At 39.5% G+C, this 17,948-nt stretch overlaps 1 protein-coding gene across 8 annotated transcripts in view; it reads right to left on the bottom strand.

Moving 5' to 3' along the window:
- Positions 1-17,948, bottom strand: part of MAGI1 (membrane associated guanylate kinase, WW and PDZ domain containing 1) — a 618,481-nt gene that overhangs the window by 110,564 nt on the left and 489,969 nt on the right. For all 8 annotated transcript variants that reach the window (XM_068557284.1, XM_068557286.1, XM_068557287.1 and 5 more), the window contains exons 4-5: positions 10,714-10,920; positions 3,038-3,239 (exon numbers count right to left, since the gene is read on the bottom strand). In XM_068557284.1, the coding sequence (XP_068413385.1) occupies positions 3,038-3,239; positions 10,714-10,920 (409 nt within the window). The remainder of the gene's footprint in view (positions 1-3,037; positions 3,240-10,713; positions 10,921-17,948) is intronic.

Here is a 17,948-nt window from a genome sequence, read left to right as displayed (position 1 = left end):
CCATGCTTACTTTTTTAATGTTCTTAAATTCTGGTATTTCTTAGATTTCCCATAAACTGTAAAGCTAACATAGACACATATATGTAAAACAAGGTAGATCTGATTCTATAGAAATTTAACTTGCTATTCAATGTAAGATACTCTAAGATGAAGTTCTTCAGAATGAAGGACACCCGAAAACTCATTAACCAGGATATATAATTTAGGCTAAAATAAAAATGGGGTGTATCTAATAATTTAATATCTACAGAATTTGATAGCTGCAGACCAAATCACAGAGTTGTCATAATAAGCCATACTTTTGCATAAATTTTCTATTAAACATTAGGCCAATGAAGATTGCCCTAGCATTGGTTAAAAGCTAAATTAGGTTATGAAAAGTAAGCAAATCACTGTACTCTCTTATAAATCAGCCACAGTCTTGGGTCTTTACTAACCATTTTTACTAAGCACAGTCCTCACTAACCATCAAAATAACCAACTTTCTTTTTTCAAATTCATCAAGTCACTCTTGAGCAAAACTATCGAAACATTCTTTTTTTTTTTTATAAATTTATTTTATTTATTTTTAATTTTTGGCTGCGTTGGGTCTTCATTGCTGCACGCAGGCTTTCTCTAGTTGCGGTGAGCGGGCGCTACCCTTCGTTGCAGTGTGCAGTGCACGGGCTTCTCACTGCAGTGGCTTCTGTTGCAGAGCATGGGCTCTAGGTGCACAGGCTTCAGTAGCTGCGGTGTGCTGGCTTCAGTAATTGTGGCACGAGGGCTCGGTAGTTGTGGCTCATAGGCTCTAGAGCGCAGGCTCAGTAGTCGTGGCACACGGGCTTAGTTGCTCCGTGGCATGTGGGATCTTCCCGGACCAGGGCCCGAACCCGTGTCCCCTACATTGGCAGGCAGATTCTTAACCACTGCGGCACCAGGGAAGCCCCTATCGATACATTCTTTTCCAAAAATTTGAGTTTCACATATTACTCTCTATTAGGAATTCCTCTGTTATATTTTCCTTTGCTCAACATAATTTTTCCTTACTAATGGACATAACTTTAAAGGCAATTTATTGCAAAAGCTAAGTACAAAATTCTAAGCTTATAGTTGACATCCATTTTCATAACATTTAAACTCCTCTGTGGTAACCAAATGATGATAACAATGGTAACAGTAACAATAATGCTCAGTAATTAATACTAGCCCATGCTTTACATCCATTATCTCATCTAACTCTCACGAAAATCTGACAGGGTAGGCATGATCCACGACATTCACGTCCTTCTACACACAGGGAAAACTGAGATGCAGAGAGGCAAACTCCAGTTCCCAAGATCATACAAATAGTAAGGGGTAGAAACAACATGAGTTTTTAGGGGAGCTCTTAACCACTATATTTCCCTAACTCCCAGGAAAAGACTTCATCATCCACCCCTGTCTGCAATAAGCATTTGTCATGAACATGAAGACAGAAATGTGGACTGTCCCCTCCTTCTGGTTGGAAAATAACGCAGGAGGTATAGTTCACTCACCTCCGATTTCCTAGGTTAGTTCTGAAAGAGGGTGTTCCGAGACCCAAGCCTTTTCCCTCATTCCCATGTCCTTAGGAAAATTATACTTTCTTACCCTTGCTGATTTTTCTAATTATAAAATATATGCTAGAATATCTATTTGAGTGGAAATATATATTCAAACCCCACAGACATGTATAATGTAGTTAAGAAAATAAATTCTTTAAATTCCTTACTTAACTCAAACTCAAGTGTTAATAGATACTTCCAGAATTTTTCTACACATAGAACTATATCTACATATTCATGGAAAACAAATATACACATATAATAACACAGCAGATATGTGTATATACCCATATATTTTACAAAGGTGCGATACTTCATATGTTGTTCAAAAATGTCCTTTGTTATTGTTCCCTGAACAGCAGATCTTCAACGTTAATCTATTGGGTTGGCCAAAAAGTTCGTTCGAGTTTTTCTGTAACATCTTATGGAAAAACCCAAATGAACTTTTTGGTCAACACTCAGTATTTAAGAAGAACAGACTTACCTATGTTTTTAATTATTTTATAGTTTAATTGATCATTTTGTTTTTCTTTTTTAGTGGTACATAAAACTATGGTGAATCTTAATAGGGAATCTCAACAATAGAGCCAAAGTACATTTAAAAAATTGACTACTGGTTAAGAAATTACATTATCTTAGATTTTCTAGAATGGTTTCAGGTTTATGTAATTTTTTCCTTTCCAGTACAGGTTATTTGCTAAATGTTTAACTATATAATACTAAGTTTTTAATTCTGAAAGACTTTTCAACCTCTATATTCTCAAACGTCAATCCTTATACCTTGCACCATGTAAAAAAATTAACTTAAAATGGATCATAGACATAAATGTAAAATGTAAACTATACAACTTCTAAAAGAAATATAGCAGAAAAAGACTGCATTTTGACTTTGAGTTAGGCAAAGATTTCTTAGCTTCTACACTAAAAACACAATCCACAAAGGAAAACAAAGTGATAAATTAGACTTCATAAAAATTAAGAACTTCTGGCTCTTCAAAAGACACAGTTAAGACAATGAAAAGAAAAGCCAGACTTGGACAAAATGTTTGCAAATCACAAATATAATAAAGGAATTGTATCCAGAATATATGAAGAACCCTTAAAACTCAAAAAAAAAAAAAAAAAAAAGGAAACTACAACCCAATTAAGAAAAAATAAGCAAAGGATTTATATATTCTAAGCAGCTAGATATAGTCTTCATATATAATACCATAATTTATATATACACCGTAGTTTAGTTGTCTAACTCTTTAGGGAAATTATTAATCTTATGCTTCCTCCAGCTCTTCAGATTCAGTGATTAGCATGTTATGCTAACTGCTTTTTTGTACAAGGCTTGTTAAATTGTAGGAGAGAAGACCATCAGCACACGATCAGTCCTTTTACAATAAATTTACATCAGAGCTGCTCGAGAAAGAGAAAGAAGGGAAATGGAAAACAAGGGAGAGATTCAGGTAGAAATAATGGTACTTTACTCTATAAAATAGACTTCTCCGTTTTCGGTATAGGCCATCTCCCAGTTTTCAGGTAGAGGACCTAAATTATCCTCTGCAGAAAGAGGTAGGTATTGAGGGAACTTCTGAGAAGGGTCCGTGATGGGAGCGGCGATGATGCTACTATTCGCAGGCGGGAGCGTTGCTTCTTGAAGACTGTGCTCTTCTTGGTCACCAGAATCGGCTGTTTAATCACAGGGAGAGAAAAAAAGCGTCGTCAATCATACCCCAGACTGAGGTGTTCACTACCGTGGGCAACTATAATCTTAAAAGCCTTCATCCTTTCCTAAATGCTGGACATCGACTATACTCTGTTTTATTTAGATGAAAGTTCTTTTAATAGAAAACATCAAAATGATGAATCAACTTTATTTTACTGAAAAAGAAAGAAGGGAAAAGCGTGCTCAAATAATGCATTGCTCACAATCCTGGAAATGTCAAAGAAGAAACATATTCATGACTCAAACCCTCAAGTCCCTTAAACTAAGAAGGCTGTCAGATCACAGACTGAGCGGCACTCTCATCCCGTAGGTATCATCTGGTTTCATGACTGAAGAGGACTTTTGGAGGCGAGAAAAAAATCAAATCCAAAACGTTTAGAATATAGAGACAGCTCTACCACTGAGTCAGACTCTAGCCTCCTTGGGAAAAGTGAGGCGAATGTTACTGTGAAAACCAGGACAGTCACCCCCAGAACAGTATTGCTGGTGGACTGCTTTGACTTGAGTCCTGAAGGCTCTAAGTACCTGAGTCTCCTTGCCTTCTTATTAACTAGAAACATTATGAGGTGATGTCATCGAAGTCTCCACAGACGGCATTGTTGACATTCTCAATCTCCATGGGGCTTTAAAGCATATTAATCTGGGGGTGTAGTCATTTTCTATCTCCCACAGTAATTCTTCTGCAGACATTTCTGATTTACTCAAAGCAGACTGAGGAATAATAAAAGGCCGTTTCCAAATCTTCCTCCAATGAATAGCTCCCAACAACACACATGAGAATAAAGGTAATCCAAAAGTTGCATGGAGGACATGTCAAGCCTATTAAACAACCACCTCCACCAAAAATCCACCGCCGTTGAAGAGGCTGACTGGTCTTTCCCTGCCTTGCATCTATCCCCTCGTCTTCTGGTACCACCGCTCAGATCTCCATTTGGAAATCATCTCCTCCATTCAAGGTCCATGTGGTCCAGGTGGGGACTGACTTATACCCACTCCAAGTTCATGCAGTGGGCCCAAGTCACACCCATATCACTCTTGCCTTTATGACTGGATCAAGCACATGATCCAAGGCAAATTAATGTAGGCATGGAAGTGCTTGCTGGAACTATCAAGCAAGAGGTAGCCTCTTGATGCTGAAGTTATTAAGCTGATAGAGTCTCATGTTGTAAAGCTTGGCAAGACTTGTCTGAAAATTAAACTCATGTAGAGGAAAGAAGATGAAATACAGAGAAAGTCACCTAATACCCCTGATGAAGCCTCTCTGATTTCATGTACTCCTGGCCTCTTCAATTGCTTGCTCTCCTAAATTCCCTTTCCTGCTGAAACCGATTTGAGTTGATTTTACAATTTGCACCCATGATCGCAGGTTAATAAAACAACTATGAGTTTGAAGGAAAAAGAGGAAATTAGGCCACTATGGAAGAAAAAATTTGAAATTACTAATCAATAGCAAAAATTCAAAACATGGCAAGAATTAAGAGATTCACCCTTCATTCTCTAGGAGCCAAAATGTATTCATTTCTGGTACATCATTGGAAGGTACCCTTCTTAAGCTTAAACGTATGTAAGAATCACCTGGAGAGATCTGTTTGTTTGTTTGTTTTGTTTTATATTTATTTATTTATTTGGTTGCACCAGGTCTTAGATGTGGCATGTGAGCTCCTTAGTTGCGGCTCGCCAGCTCCTTAGTTGCAGCACGTGGGCTCCTTAGCTGTGGCATGTGAACTCCTAGTTGCAGCATGCATGTGGGATCTAATTCCCTGACCAGGGACGAACCCAGGCCCCCTGCATTGGGAGTGTGGAGTCTTAGCCACTGTGCTACCAGTGAAGTCCCTGGAGAGATTGCTAAAATGCAGACATGGCTCCCTACTTCAGACAAAGATTTGGAATTTGGTTCAAAAACGTATATTTTGAGAGCACCCAGGTGATGGAGATTCAAGTACAAGCATTACACTTTGAAGACAGAGATAGAAAAAGTGCTCAACAACAAAAAATCACTAGAACCTTTCGCTTCTAGGAGGGGTTTTGCCCAGCTGGCAATGAGCCAGGGTACGGTGCAGCCTCAGGGTACAGATTCCTGTGACCACTGACGCCAGGTCGGAGACACAAATGATGTATGTCTAGAACACTGGAGACGGTGTATCCTTTCTGAAGGGAGCAGAGAACTCAGTGCCAGGCAATTAGCATCCTGGGGAAAAGTGGACTCAGCGTTTCCGGATTTCTGATTTTTTCAAGAGAAGGTGGAAATCTATATTTTTATGCAAAAACTTCTAATTTTCCAATCCTAATTCCTTTGAAAAATAAAGCGGTGTAGCACAAGCAAGAAAATGAAAGATAGTGATTATAAGCACTGACTCTGAAGCCAGACTGCTTGAATTTGAATCCTGGCTTTACTCTTGACTAACTTGGGAAACACACTCAACCTCTATGTGCCTTAGTTTCCTTATCTGTAAAGTGGGGATAATAACAGTACTTACCTCATAAGGTTGTGGGGAGGATTAGTTTATGTAAAGCACTCAGTACAGTAAACATTATCTTCTTCATTAAAGTTGTTATTATTAATTTTTGTTTGCAGGGCAGAGCTGGCCCTCAGGCTGCCAATTCGTTACAAATAGGCAGAAAAAGGATGGATTTGACATCAAACCACAGAACAAATCATAGTGTGCCTACTTCTAGCTGTGTGACTTTAGAAGAGACTTTACCTTTCTGAGGATTTGTTTCCTCATCTGTAAAATGGGCATAACACACACACCACAAAAATGGAACGATTCAATACACGCAAAACGCCTGCAAAAGTGCCTGGAGCTCAGCGAGTGCTCAACAGAGCTCAGGACTGGGATCTGCTACTGGAAATACCAAGGGCCAAGGTCAGCGATCATCTATTAATATGATATTTCAGAGTCAGAGAAATGCTGGGACAATAGTAGACATTCAGTAATTTTACTGAAACATTTTAATTAACCTATTTTAATAGAAACTGGATGTAACAGGAAAAGGGTGGTGGCCATAGGTGGGCCACTACATATGAAAAGAGAAACGACTTGGTTTAAAATACTGAATGTACACAATTCATGGAAAGGGGAGGGGAAGAAGAGGGGAGGAAAAAGTCCTGCCAGTACTCCAAAACCTCGACTACATGAAGGGACTATTAGCTCACTGAAAAAATATATATGTAATTTTAATTTACTAGAGAAATAAGAAATCCCTCCAGCAACTAGACCTTATCTTAAATTACCCAAATATTTTTTATTTTATATGTTTTCAGTGTCTTCTTTAAAAAAAAAAAAAGCTTTATTTACATATGATTGACATACAAAAATCTATAGATATTAATTTTTCAGCTTTACTGAGGTATAGTTGACAAATAAAACTAAGATATTTAAAATGCACATTGTGATGATTTGATACACATGTACATTGTCAAAGAATTCCTTCCATCTGGTTAATTTTTTTAAAAAGGTGATAGATATTTAATGTATACAACTTGATATATTTGGTTTTCTGTTTCTTCCTTCTAGTTCGGGAGAACCTTAAAACAATCTCATTCTCTGAAAGAAAATCAGAAGTCCAAAAATGAGAGATTGGGGCAGACATAGAGCAGATTCCAAAACTTCATAGTCCTAATCATGGCTTTGACTTTACACATGCTCTGACTTCAAAAACTCTTTCATTTAATTTACCAAACATTTAAGAGTACTGCTATCACTCTCTTACTAAAGACTGCCAATGCATCCAAAGAGGACAGGTAGAATGAATTACTGGAACACAGACTGGGTAAGCAAACAGGAGGCTGGATTTCCGCATTGTCTAGTGAGCTTAACACACACTATTCCTCAGTGTTCTCATCTGCAAAATGGGGAAGATAATACTTAGGCTGCCTATCTCTCAAGATTTCCAGGAGGTTTATAGGATACATGTGAAAATGATTCATAACCGTAAATAAACATGTAAAACATTTTCATTCATGGTAAATCAGAAGCTTCCCAGCATTTACATACGCAGACACACTTGGGACCATTTGAAGGTGACTTTGACAACATAAGCTGATGTCAAACATACATTCTGGAGCTTATTTTAAATTACACATGCATTCAGATTTATGTGCCTTCCTCACTGTGTACATAACCAGTCAAAACCTTTGAGGCTACACAAGGCTAATAAACTTGACTTAAAACACAAATAACACAGTGGATGAGCCACGCAGAAAAACACAAATAACACAGTGGATGAGCCACGCAGATTCTGGAGTCAGACTTTTTGGGCTGAAATGACAGCTTTCACCCTCACTGGCTCTGTGATACTGGACAAGCGATTAGACCTCCCTAGTATATGCATGAGAGCGTAGCAAAGCGTCTGCCACAGAGCACTGGGGAACCATTAGCTCTTTTGGTAATATCATTACCTCTTGACATTCCAAAGCAATATTATATCATTAACTGCTAATGAAAAAGAAGCATCAGCAGTCTAATGTTCAACAATAGGGAGGCTGTTGGGAAAACAAGCTTAGGAACACAATTAAATAACATTTTTGGTGTCTCTTAGAGGTGGTTAATGGATGGATCAGCAACTTTTTAGTTGCGGTGGTTTGTTACATATTTTTCAAGTTGTCTATAATGAACAAAATACTTTCACAAATGTTTTAATTTACTTGCATAAATAACTGTGTGCTTTGCCCAACAGTGTAGTCTACCTTCATGAAGCACACATAAAGAGTGTTCTCTCTCCAGGGCCTCCTTTAGGTCTGTAATTTGGGCATAATTTGTAGGAGACTGTCCTACTGCCTTGTGTTCAACAGTCAAGTTCTACGGTGAGAATCTGGGATGACTGCTCATTACTCAGCTCCTGCCTCCATCTTTGGTTGCAGAAAGGAAGGAAGGAAGGAAGGAAGGAAGGAAGGAAGGAAGGAAGGAAGGAAGGAAGGAAGGAAGGAAGAAGCAACCTCCCCAGGATGCTCCTGGCCTTAAACTCCCTGCTCTTTTTACCAGTAGATAGTGCTAATGTTATTTAGGCATGTTATTTAGACATTTTGTGCCCCCTTCAAAAGACCCAAGCAGAAGTCAGCTGAGATTGTACCAAGAGCCTGTTATCAAAAATATCTTGCTAAATATCATTTTAAATAGCTCCATAGTGTTTGTACATTTGAATCTGACACTCATGCCTCTATCACAATCGGCTCAACCAGGAGCCAAGACTTCATTACGGTACTGCCACTCTGTGCTCGAAGCAGCTGGTGGATTGCCACTTAAAGAGGTTAGGAGCGCAAGATGCTTTGACACAGCTAGCTTGATACACATACCGCAGACTGGGTAGTCTCAATTATTTGCAAGAATTCATATGAGTCAGTGTATGACATGTTGTCAGCTGTCATACTTGTAGTTTGGTAAGTGAGGAGGCATTTATTCAAAATATCCCTTCCGTATTGAAGATGCCGCATCACTTGTGTATCTCAAAATCAAGTCTCTCTCCATGCATCCCATCAGGCGCCACTTGGCTTTCTTTTTTTGTGCAGAAACTAATGATCAGACTGCCTTTAGCAATGATGACCCGGGCCCAGGTGTTTTTTTGTTTTTTGTTTTCCAACACCAGGAATTCAAGTAGGGATGTTATGAGGTCAGATTTTCTGAGGCCTGGCTTCTACAGACAGAGATTTACAGTGGTTAGAAATTGGAAAAGCATCAAGACCTACACTCAACTATCCCTACTCTGTTCTTGCTTTGTACCGAGAAATCTACTTAGTTAATGGAGGACAAATAAAGGCATCCAAGCTTCTTGGGGACCATCCAGTCAGCTTGGCAGAACGGTTTCGATGCATGTTACCCCCAAGGTCTTTCTATTTCTGTGCCCACATCTATATTTTTGGGTTATATCATAATTTGCTATCCTTATTTGTTGGAAGATCAAGACATTAAAATAATGGCTATTTCTTTTTCAAGGAAGTATTGACTTTTTTTTCATAATCTGCTTTCATTTCGGTGAGGACTACTATAAATGGATAAAATATTTTGAAGTGGATGAAATTAACTGATTTCAATAAACAAATATGTAGCAATGGGTAAATTTATTCCAGATATTGCAACTGTAGGTCAGCCACTTGGCCTAATCCATTCTAATTGAGAAAATGGAAATTCTCATGGACTCTGATTCTTAGAGCTGGAAGGGGGAACCTAGATGTGATTTAATCCTAACCAGTCATTTTACAGATGAGAGCAGTTAGAGACTATGTTCATAATAAGACAGCTACCATGAACAAAGCTAGGACAGCAAGCCAGGACTCCTCCTTTCCCTAGTGCTTCTTGTGGAAGGGTTGGGCCACTGTTACGATGATAAGCCATCGAAATGTTTTTTTAATTGTTGCCTTGAAAAATTTTAGGCTTCAGAAAGGCCCACACAGGCAGGAGAAAGCATTCAACTAACACAAACTTTTTTCTATATATTCTAGTAGACTTGGTAGCACAAGGAGGAAAATACGGAGCTGTAACTCTAAAATATCAAAGAAAACAAGTATAGGAAAAACAGAAAAAACCAGCGGTCTTCGAAGTCACAACATTATCGACTGGAGTAACTCATGTCTTACTCAGCTGCGATGTTTTGCGTTACTATATAAGGTCAAACCCCCAAAGAGTCAAAGATATTACTGAACAGTTCTGGGTCACTGCACTAACCCAAAGAACATGTATCACAGCCTCTGTGAACGGTGCCTCCAGGGAACGTGCAATTCCTAACCTGTGCATCCTTATCCAGAGGACTTGTCCTTGAAGATCCCCTCATAAAATAGAGCCTACATAAGCTTGGGCGTAGATAGCCCTGAATGCATATATAAAAATATAATGCAATGAGTAATATATGCTATATAATATAAAATACATATGCAGTATATAATCTTATAGTATTTATTACTTTTTCCTCTTTTCCCTCTTAGGGAATATGGTACAATTTGCATAAGTTAACACATGATTTATTTCCACTGTATCTCTACTTGCAAGGGTATGAGAAAAAAGGAGGCTGCTAGCCTTCCTACAGCATCAAGTGATATTAAACTATTAAACAAATTCTCCTGTTTGTCTTTACAAGCAATCAGCCATAGTTATGGGGCAATGCCAAGACTAAGTAATAAATGAACAAAACAGATTCTTATAGATATCATTTTGAAGAGAAAGAAAGGATGCTGATTATTCTTGATCTCCTTCTACGAACACTGCCCTCCTGCCCCTTTAAGACAGCTGGGTGAGGTTAAAATACTCTTGCCAAGAAGCATGAACAACAGACCAGGGAAAAGACCATCTCTTCTTCCCCAAGCACCGTGTGGTCAGAGTTTGAATTTTGGCGATCCTTCCAAATTCCTCCTGAAAATAGAACCCTTCTTGTGACTCTTCACAAAAGCCTCCCCCAGCGCTCTTTCCCTAAGTCCACCGAGGCGGAACATCGCCTGGTCTTTACCTGTAAAGCTGCTGTTCATTTCAGGAGCACCATCCTCTTCCTCATTCTCCGCGTGGACTATGCCAGCATTTTGCATATCATTGTAGGACTTGGTTCGCTTTGGGGTTGACTGCTTGGAGCCAGAATGAAGGCTTTGCAAGGCATCCGTCGTGATCACTTTCCCACTGAGTGGCTGGCTAGGAGGTTTGGGTGTCCCATAATAGTTTCCTGGGTGATGGAGAGACACATTTGCATGTTTCAGAAAGAATACTTTGTTATTCTCAAGACTGCAAATCCAAATCTCTTATTAGCCCATTAAAAAAAAAAATATTTTTTTTTTTTAACTAGAAAACCAGAACAAACTGCATTTCATTTCTGGAATGGGTTAGAAAACATGTCGGTCCTACCCAGTTAGACATGGTGATTTCGGAAGCCAGGAGGCAAGCTGCATTGTGATGGGGCAAAGAACCTACTAGGGCTAAAAACAAAGGCGTCTGTGCTGAATGGCAGGGCTTCATCCTCATTACATCTGAATTTCAATCGCTCACCTTTTTACATATATGCACCAGCATAATGCGGAATCCAATTTAGAGAGAGTGGCTCACAAAATAACAAATTCATTACTGCCGGCCCCTTACAGGCCAACAAAGTTGAGGTCACCCTCCATTAATAAGGGGACTCCTCAAGAGGGAACCAGGGCAATATTTTTTTAAAAAGAAAGTGAACACCACGTGGCGCCTCTTTAACTGAATGGCAGGCCTGACTCTCCAGGTCATGTGTGGTTGGAACAAATCCTCACCCGGTTTTAACAGGAAACTCTTGTGTCGACAGTGGCACAGTGGCACCCCTCATGGGTCACTCGTTTAGTAAGTGCCCATTTTCACTTTTAGCCACTTCTCCCAGAGTTTGCCTCAGGTCTGACTGTCGTGTGTGCTAAGTGACTCTGAGTGGTACCTGGATGGGTTTTTACATTTTAATTTTTATTTTAATATGTGTATATTTTTAATGTGCAGTAGAAAAATCTAACTAGTAAGTGATGGTAGTAAAATATAAGATTTACTTCTAAAACTTAAGTGATAAAACAATACTTTATAAAATTGACTTTTTTAAACTTGCAGTTAAACCTGAAGTTTAAAAAAGCAGCTATATTTAATAAGAAATTAATTGAGTAAATAATAGCAATGGTAGCGATGAGCTTCCTTTTGAACACCTAAGGTAAAAATTGAGTTCTTTTAAAGAAAACTTCAAGTAAATAAAAGATACTATGTTAAGATATAGACAAAATCATGAAGGTGAGTCATGAATGGCCAAAGTTTGAAAAATACAGCTTATAATCAATAATATTCAGTGACTACATGATAAAAAAACATCAACATCAGAATGCCATTGATCCATTCACCCTCTCACATCAAAGGAGTAAGGCCAGGAAGATAGATCATATTGAGCCCTTCGAAAAATTGTAAGTAGGGACTTCCCTGGGGGTCCAGTGGTTAAGAATCTGCCTTCCAAAGAAGGGGATGCGGGTTCTATCCCTGGTCAGGGAACTAAGAGCCCACATGACTCGGGGCAACTAAGCCTGCGTGCCGCAACTAGAGAGAAGCCCGTGCACCACCAACGAGAAGGGCCCACGCGTCGCAACAAAGACCCAGCGCAGCCAAAAAAAAAAGCCTAAGTAACGTTTGTAATTCTATGCTTAGTAAAGTAGAATTTGTAAATAATAACAAATCCTGTACACAGTTTCTTCCCAAGAATCTTACCACATTGTCTAACCTCAGCACATAATTATATAAAATACACATTTTATTATACAAGCACAAAAAGAAAGGGAGACAGTAGTATGCTGCTTAGCATGAGACACATAGGTGATAAAGAATTTATATCCATTAAATTTATCTTTATAATTAAAAATTTCTTTCTTAACACTATTTCTCTAAAATATTTTATGAATCACCAAATTTATGAGTATATGCACCCACTTTCTTTGAGAGTGGTGTAAACAGCGTGTTTCAGCAGGGGAACCCTGAAAATGCATATTAAAAAGAGCAGTAGTAGACTACCGGGCACCATGTTTCAATTTGAAGGAAACCAAATAGAAACCTGATAAGTGCATTCTGGTGGCTTGTATTCAATTCAATCATTACAGTTCCTTCACAGAAGGTAATACTTCAACCTCTTCAAAAAACTTCTTTCAGGTTTCCAACTTAAAGGTATAGGGATTGAACAGAACCAGCTTGAAGAAAAGGCATCCATGTGTGTTTTTAGGGAGTAACACAAGCACAGGGAAGAATGAACACATGTATGGACCAAGACTCAACCCGCATTTCTAAAGAGGTTACAACCAAAGGATGAACCGTACCTTTGATGAAGTTGGAACACAGCTGCAGCGTTGACTATTTTCATGAACTGAAGACCGTTAGTGAGGTTTAGGTAAGTAAAACAGCTAACTATTTACACAGTAATCTTCACCGTGGACAAAAGATAGAGACAAACCTCTAACGAATCAATTCTAATTCCTTATGATCACTATTATACCAAAACATCATGTACATTTTTGAGTTAGAGGTTAAAGTAAGACCAATGTCTGCAAATAAGAATCTTACACTGAAAGATGTGACTAAAAGATAGGACCCTTTATTCATAATTTTATAGTTACAATTTTGCAATCATTATCACTCATTTTCAGTGCCATTAAGCCAAGGCAATGTTCATGAAACTACTGTCATTTAAAAATCAATTAAAACTTAGGCATCCTCAGTTTATGACAGAAATAAATGTGTGAAAAAGAAAAGTTCTGGTTAAATTTGACAAATATGTGTGGATTTTCCTCAGTTGTCAAGTTCAGGGTCTTTCTGAGGTTAATAAATGATTAGCAGATTTCTCAATGCAATTACAAACTCCCCCCAAACAACCCACTTATTCATCATTGTTTCCTGTTTCTGGAAATTAGCTTTAAGATCAATTGGAGACAGATAAAGTACATATTATTAGGTTGAACAGTACATAATTGCTGTTGTAAAAGACAAACTGCCGAATATCAGCAATTTCATTTGGGTTAATCTAATGTATAGGCATTGGCAGTGCTCGGCACATGGCAGTGACAAAGATCTTGGAAGAGCACAGCCTGGGATTCAAATGCCAACTTCACTGCTAATTGGTTATATAACCCTGGCCAAGTCATTTAACCATTTTAAAAAAAAATCTTCATCCTCTTCTGTAAAATTGGGAATTTTAAGAATACCGAGTTTCTACCTAGAGCGCCTATTATGAGAATACAATGAGACAGTCCATTTCATACCTTTAGCACACATAAAAGGCTTCACTACAGGGAGGCTTGATAAATGCTACTTAATGTTAATAGTGTATGTTTCTAATCTTTAAAATGAGGTTCCTTACACCTTGTTGGGAGGATTAATGAGACAATGTGTCTGAAGTGCTTGACACATGGTAACTGAGTACCATTCCTTTACTGATGTAAAGGAACAAGCAATGCCAATGACCAAATAACCTTGGGCAAGTTATTTACTCTCAGTCTCACTTTCTCTGTGAAATGCGAATGGTAGCATGAGCTCTAACAACATCACAGGATTATCATGAAAATCAAATGATGTAACATTCTTGAAGGTATCCTGTAAACTATAAGGTATTATAAGTATGAGACGGTGTAATTATTCAAACTTCTCCAGCATTTCTAATTTCCCGTATTGCCTACAACCTTTACAGAAAAGCTTCTATCTCGTGGTTTTCTAAGGGCAGAGGGTTCAACTTTCCTTTGCAGATATATTTTTAAAAATCATCTGAATCAGTGACCAACATTTAAAAACTGAATATTTCTGATTAAAATCTGGATATACTGGGAGGTGCTGCTTGACAAACTTGTAAGGTCTGGTTCTTTGGATTTGTCTTTTATAGGCAATGTTGGTGACAAGTGTGTGACCAAATTCACCAGGAACACACTCACTGAATTAAGGATTTCTGCACAAAGGTTTTGGCTCCTACCCTTGGTCTGCCCAGCCCTTGCCAGACAAACATCTGGGCCCCAATCTAGAAGAGTGCCCTAAGGCTGTTGCAATGCAAAGGTCTGGGCAGATAAAGGGGCATGCACACGGGAGGGATAGAAGAAAACCTTAAACTTCAAAAATCCTCTATAATTCACAGACTGGTCTTTCAGTGAATTGATTTTGGGTGAATCTGGTTTTGGACCCTGCACTTTTGGCTGATGGGGTCATGCCATGATCCCACGTTGTCTTTCCATGCAACCAAGGGCAAGATGGCTCATGCACTCCCCCATCTGCCACAGTTACCACCAGCACTGCCTCTACCAGCCCTATATACTCTCTCACTCCACCTACCTGGACGCCCAGGCACTTAAATTCAAAACCCCGCCCTTCCGGGAAACTCTCCACCTTATCAATCATTTCCACTTTGGTCACCATCAGACCAAGCCTAGCCATGGGAGAAACACAAACCTTACAGAGAGTATGCACAAGAGACTCCCTGCATCATTTCTAAGAGACACGAACCTGACCATCCGATAGTCCCCGTGTTAGCCAACACACACGTCCTGAGGTGGCCAGGCTCCCATCACTTTCTTTTTACTCTTCCTTTTCCGACCTGCTCCACCCTACAAATCTATGATGTGCATGCACAGAAGGACAGTAAGCCCATGTCCTATAATTAGAGGTTTGTTCTTGCCAGTGCCATTTACCTTTGAATTTAAGACCAAAAAAGGGCAAAATAAGTTAATAGCTTTGTCACCCTAAGGTAAAGGACCTCTCTCTTTCCAGCCTCAGTTCTCATGGTGTAAAGACTAGTATCCACCTAACAGAGATAGATGTCAACAGACCACGTGTACAAAGCACTCAGCATTGTGCTGGCACAATATTAGCATGTAATAAACCCCAGTGTTTCAAATTGCACCTGATGCTGTGAGCAGGTAACAGCTCTACGATGTAAAAGATGGCATTGTTATCAAAGTATGTATTTAAAGAACAACATTAGGGCTTGCCTGGTGGTGCAGCGTTAAGAATCCACCTGTCAATGCAGGCGACACGGGTTCGAGCCCTGGTCCGGGAAGATCCCACATGCCACGGAGCAATTAAGCCTGTGCAGCACAACTACTGAGCCTGTGCTCTAGAGCCCACGAGCCACAACTACTGAAGCCCACACGCCGCAACTACTGAAGCCCGAGTGCCTAGAGCCCATGCTCCGCAACAAGAGAAGCCACCGCAATGAGAAGCCCGTGCATCACAACGAAGAGTAGCCCCACTTGCCGCAACTAGAGAAAGCCCGCGTGCAGCAACAAAAAGCCAACTCAGCCATAAATAAATAATAAACCAATAAATTTATAAAAAAATAAAGAACAACATTAACAAAAAGTTACCTTTATTGTGCACCTACCAGGTCACTAGCCACACATTCACTAATTCTAACCTTTAACAATCCTACAGAAAAAAAAAAAAAAAACCATCAATATTCCCATTTTCAGATGAAGAAATTGAGATTCACACAATGCATAAGTGATGACTGGCATTTAAACATGGATCTGTCCCAATCATCTATGCTCTCGACTCCAGGAGTTGCTGGGGATCTCTGAGCAGAAAATTAAGGGAAACATCCCTGGCCTCAGCCTCCTCGTCTTCACAGGCAGAGGAACGGACAATTGTCACACAGATTTTCTTTGGTTCTTTCGTTATCAACAGAGAACACTGCATGGTGGAGTTTGCCAACAGAGCTTATCCCAACAGAAGGCTGCTGAGGCCTGCCAAAGAACAGGACTCCAGATGGTCTCGTCTTCCTCAATGACAAACAAGAACTCTCTTCACCCCTGCTTTATCTCCGTGTCCCCTCAAAGTAGACCCTTGGCAGCTGCCTTTTTGTAGACCTTCTAGGAAGCAGAATAGTACCATTATTGAAGGCTGACACCCCCCCTTCGTAATTAACATGCAGAGATATGCAACCCATAACTCCAATTGGAAATGTCACACTGGCACCGCACTTCCATGCTGAGGGGCAATCTTTGCAAGCTCAAAGTGTATAATCAGCCTCTTCTACCCAGAGGCATTTGTAAAACAGGCATGTTTGGAACCACCCCACTGAATAGTTCAGCCCTTGTAAACTCTCTCCCGGAGAAGCCCCAAGGGCTGGCTGAGGCAGCAACCTGTCTTACTGAGCACAAATGTCAACAGGAAAAAATAAAAGGAAAGCAAGGCAAAAAGGAGATGGTGCTGCTGATTTATTTCAAGAGCTTTATCAAATACGTTAGCTCAGTGTCACAATTAGGAAGTTGGGCCAAGGAGGAAAGACACATTTAGTCTTGTCTTCTTTGACTTGCCTTGATGTTGATTGCATCCAGTGACAGAATGAGAAGTTGGTTCAAATTGCAGAGCCAAGACCAATTATGAGCTCCACTCACAACTTTTATACCATGTGAGGGGCAATAGTTAGGTTCCTTACACAGTGAGGAAGGGCCTCTACTCTGTTCGAGGGTACGCATCATATACCAGGCATTATAGCTGCAGGGGATGGAAAATTTCATCATGGAACCCCTGACCCCACTCCCCCCACCACACACACCAAACCTGGCCTTTTCCAGCGCTTCTTATCTCAGCAAACGGTGCCAGCATCTACCCAGTTTTCTAAGACAGAAACTAGGAGTCATCCTAGGAGGAATATCATCACCTGAATCTTCTACTTCCTTCTTATGATAACCAAGTCCACATAAACATTTCATACTGTTGATAAAATAATGTGTAACTCCTCTAAAAATTACAGTATTTTCTAAGATACCTATACTGATAAAAGAGCATACCCCCCCCCCCACAATCACACATATATCTCAAGATTCAGTCAACTTATCACCACCACTACCAACGCAGTCTAAAGCTAACTCCATGTAGGGCTGCCAGATAAAATGCAAGACTGGTATTCTGTATTTTTATTTGCTAAATCTAGCAACCTAACTCCAGCTCAACCACCAGAGCTCATTTCAATACTATAATGCTTCTCCATGGGAAGCATTTCCCAACCCCAAAGACATCAAATCTCCCCATCATATGGTCTCCTTTAAATATCCTGATACCTGTAACATACATACAAATGTATATTTATTTCTGAGATTGTTTGAATAATGTGTCTCATGAACTAGACTATAAGACCCATAAGGGCAATGCTCATGTCTGGTTTTGTTCAGTATTTTATCTTTAATGAATAAATGAATGAATGTACAAACTAGTAAGAGACTCTACAAGAAAAGTATC

The sequence above is a fragment of the Eschrichtius robustus genome, chromosome 12 (genome assembly GCF_028021215.1).
Source record: "Eschrichtius robustus isolate mEscRob2 chromosome 12, mEscRob2.pri, whole genome shotgun sequence".
NCBI lineage: Eukaryota > Metazoa > Chordata > Mammalia > Artiodactyla > Eschrichtiidae > Eschrichtius > Eschrichtius robustus.
Note: the sequence above shows the minus strand (reverse complement) of the source record. Positions and strands in the feature narration are given on the sequence as shown.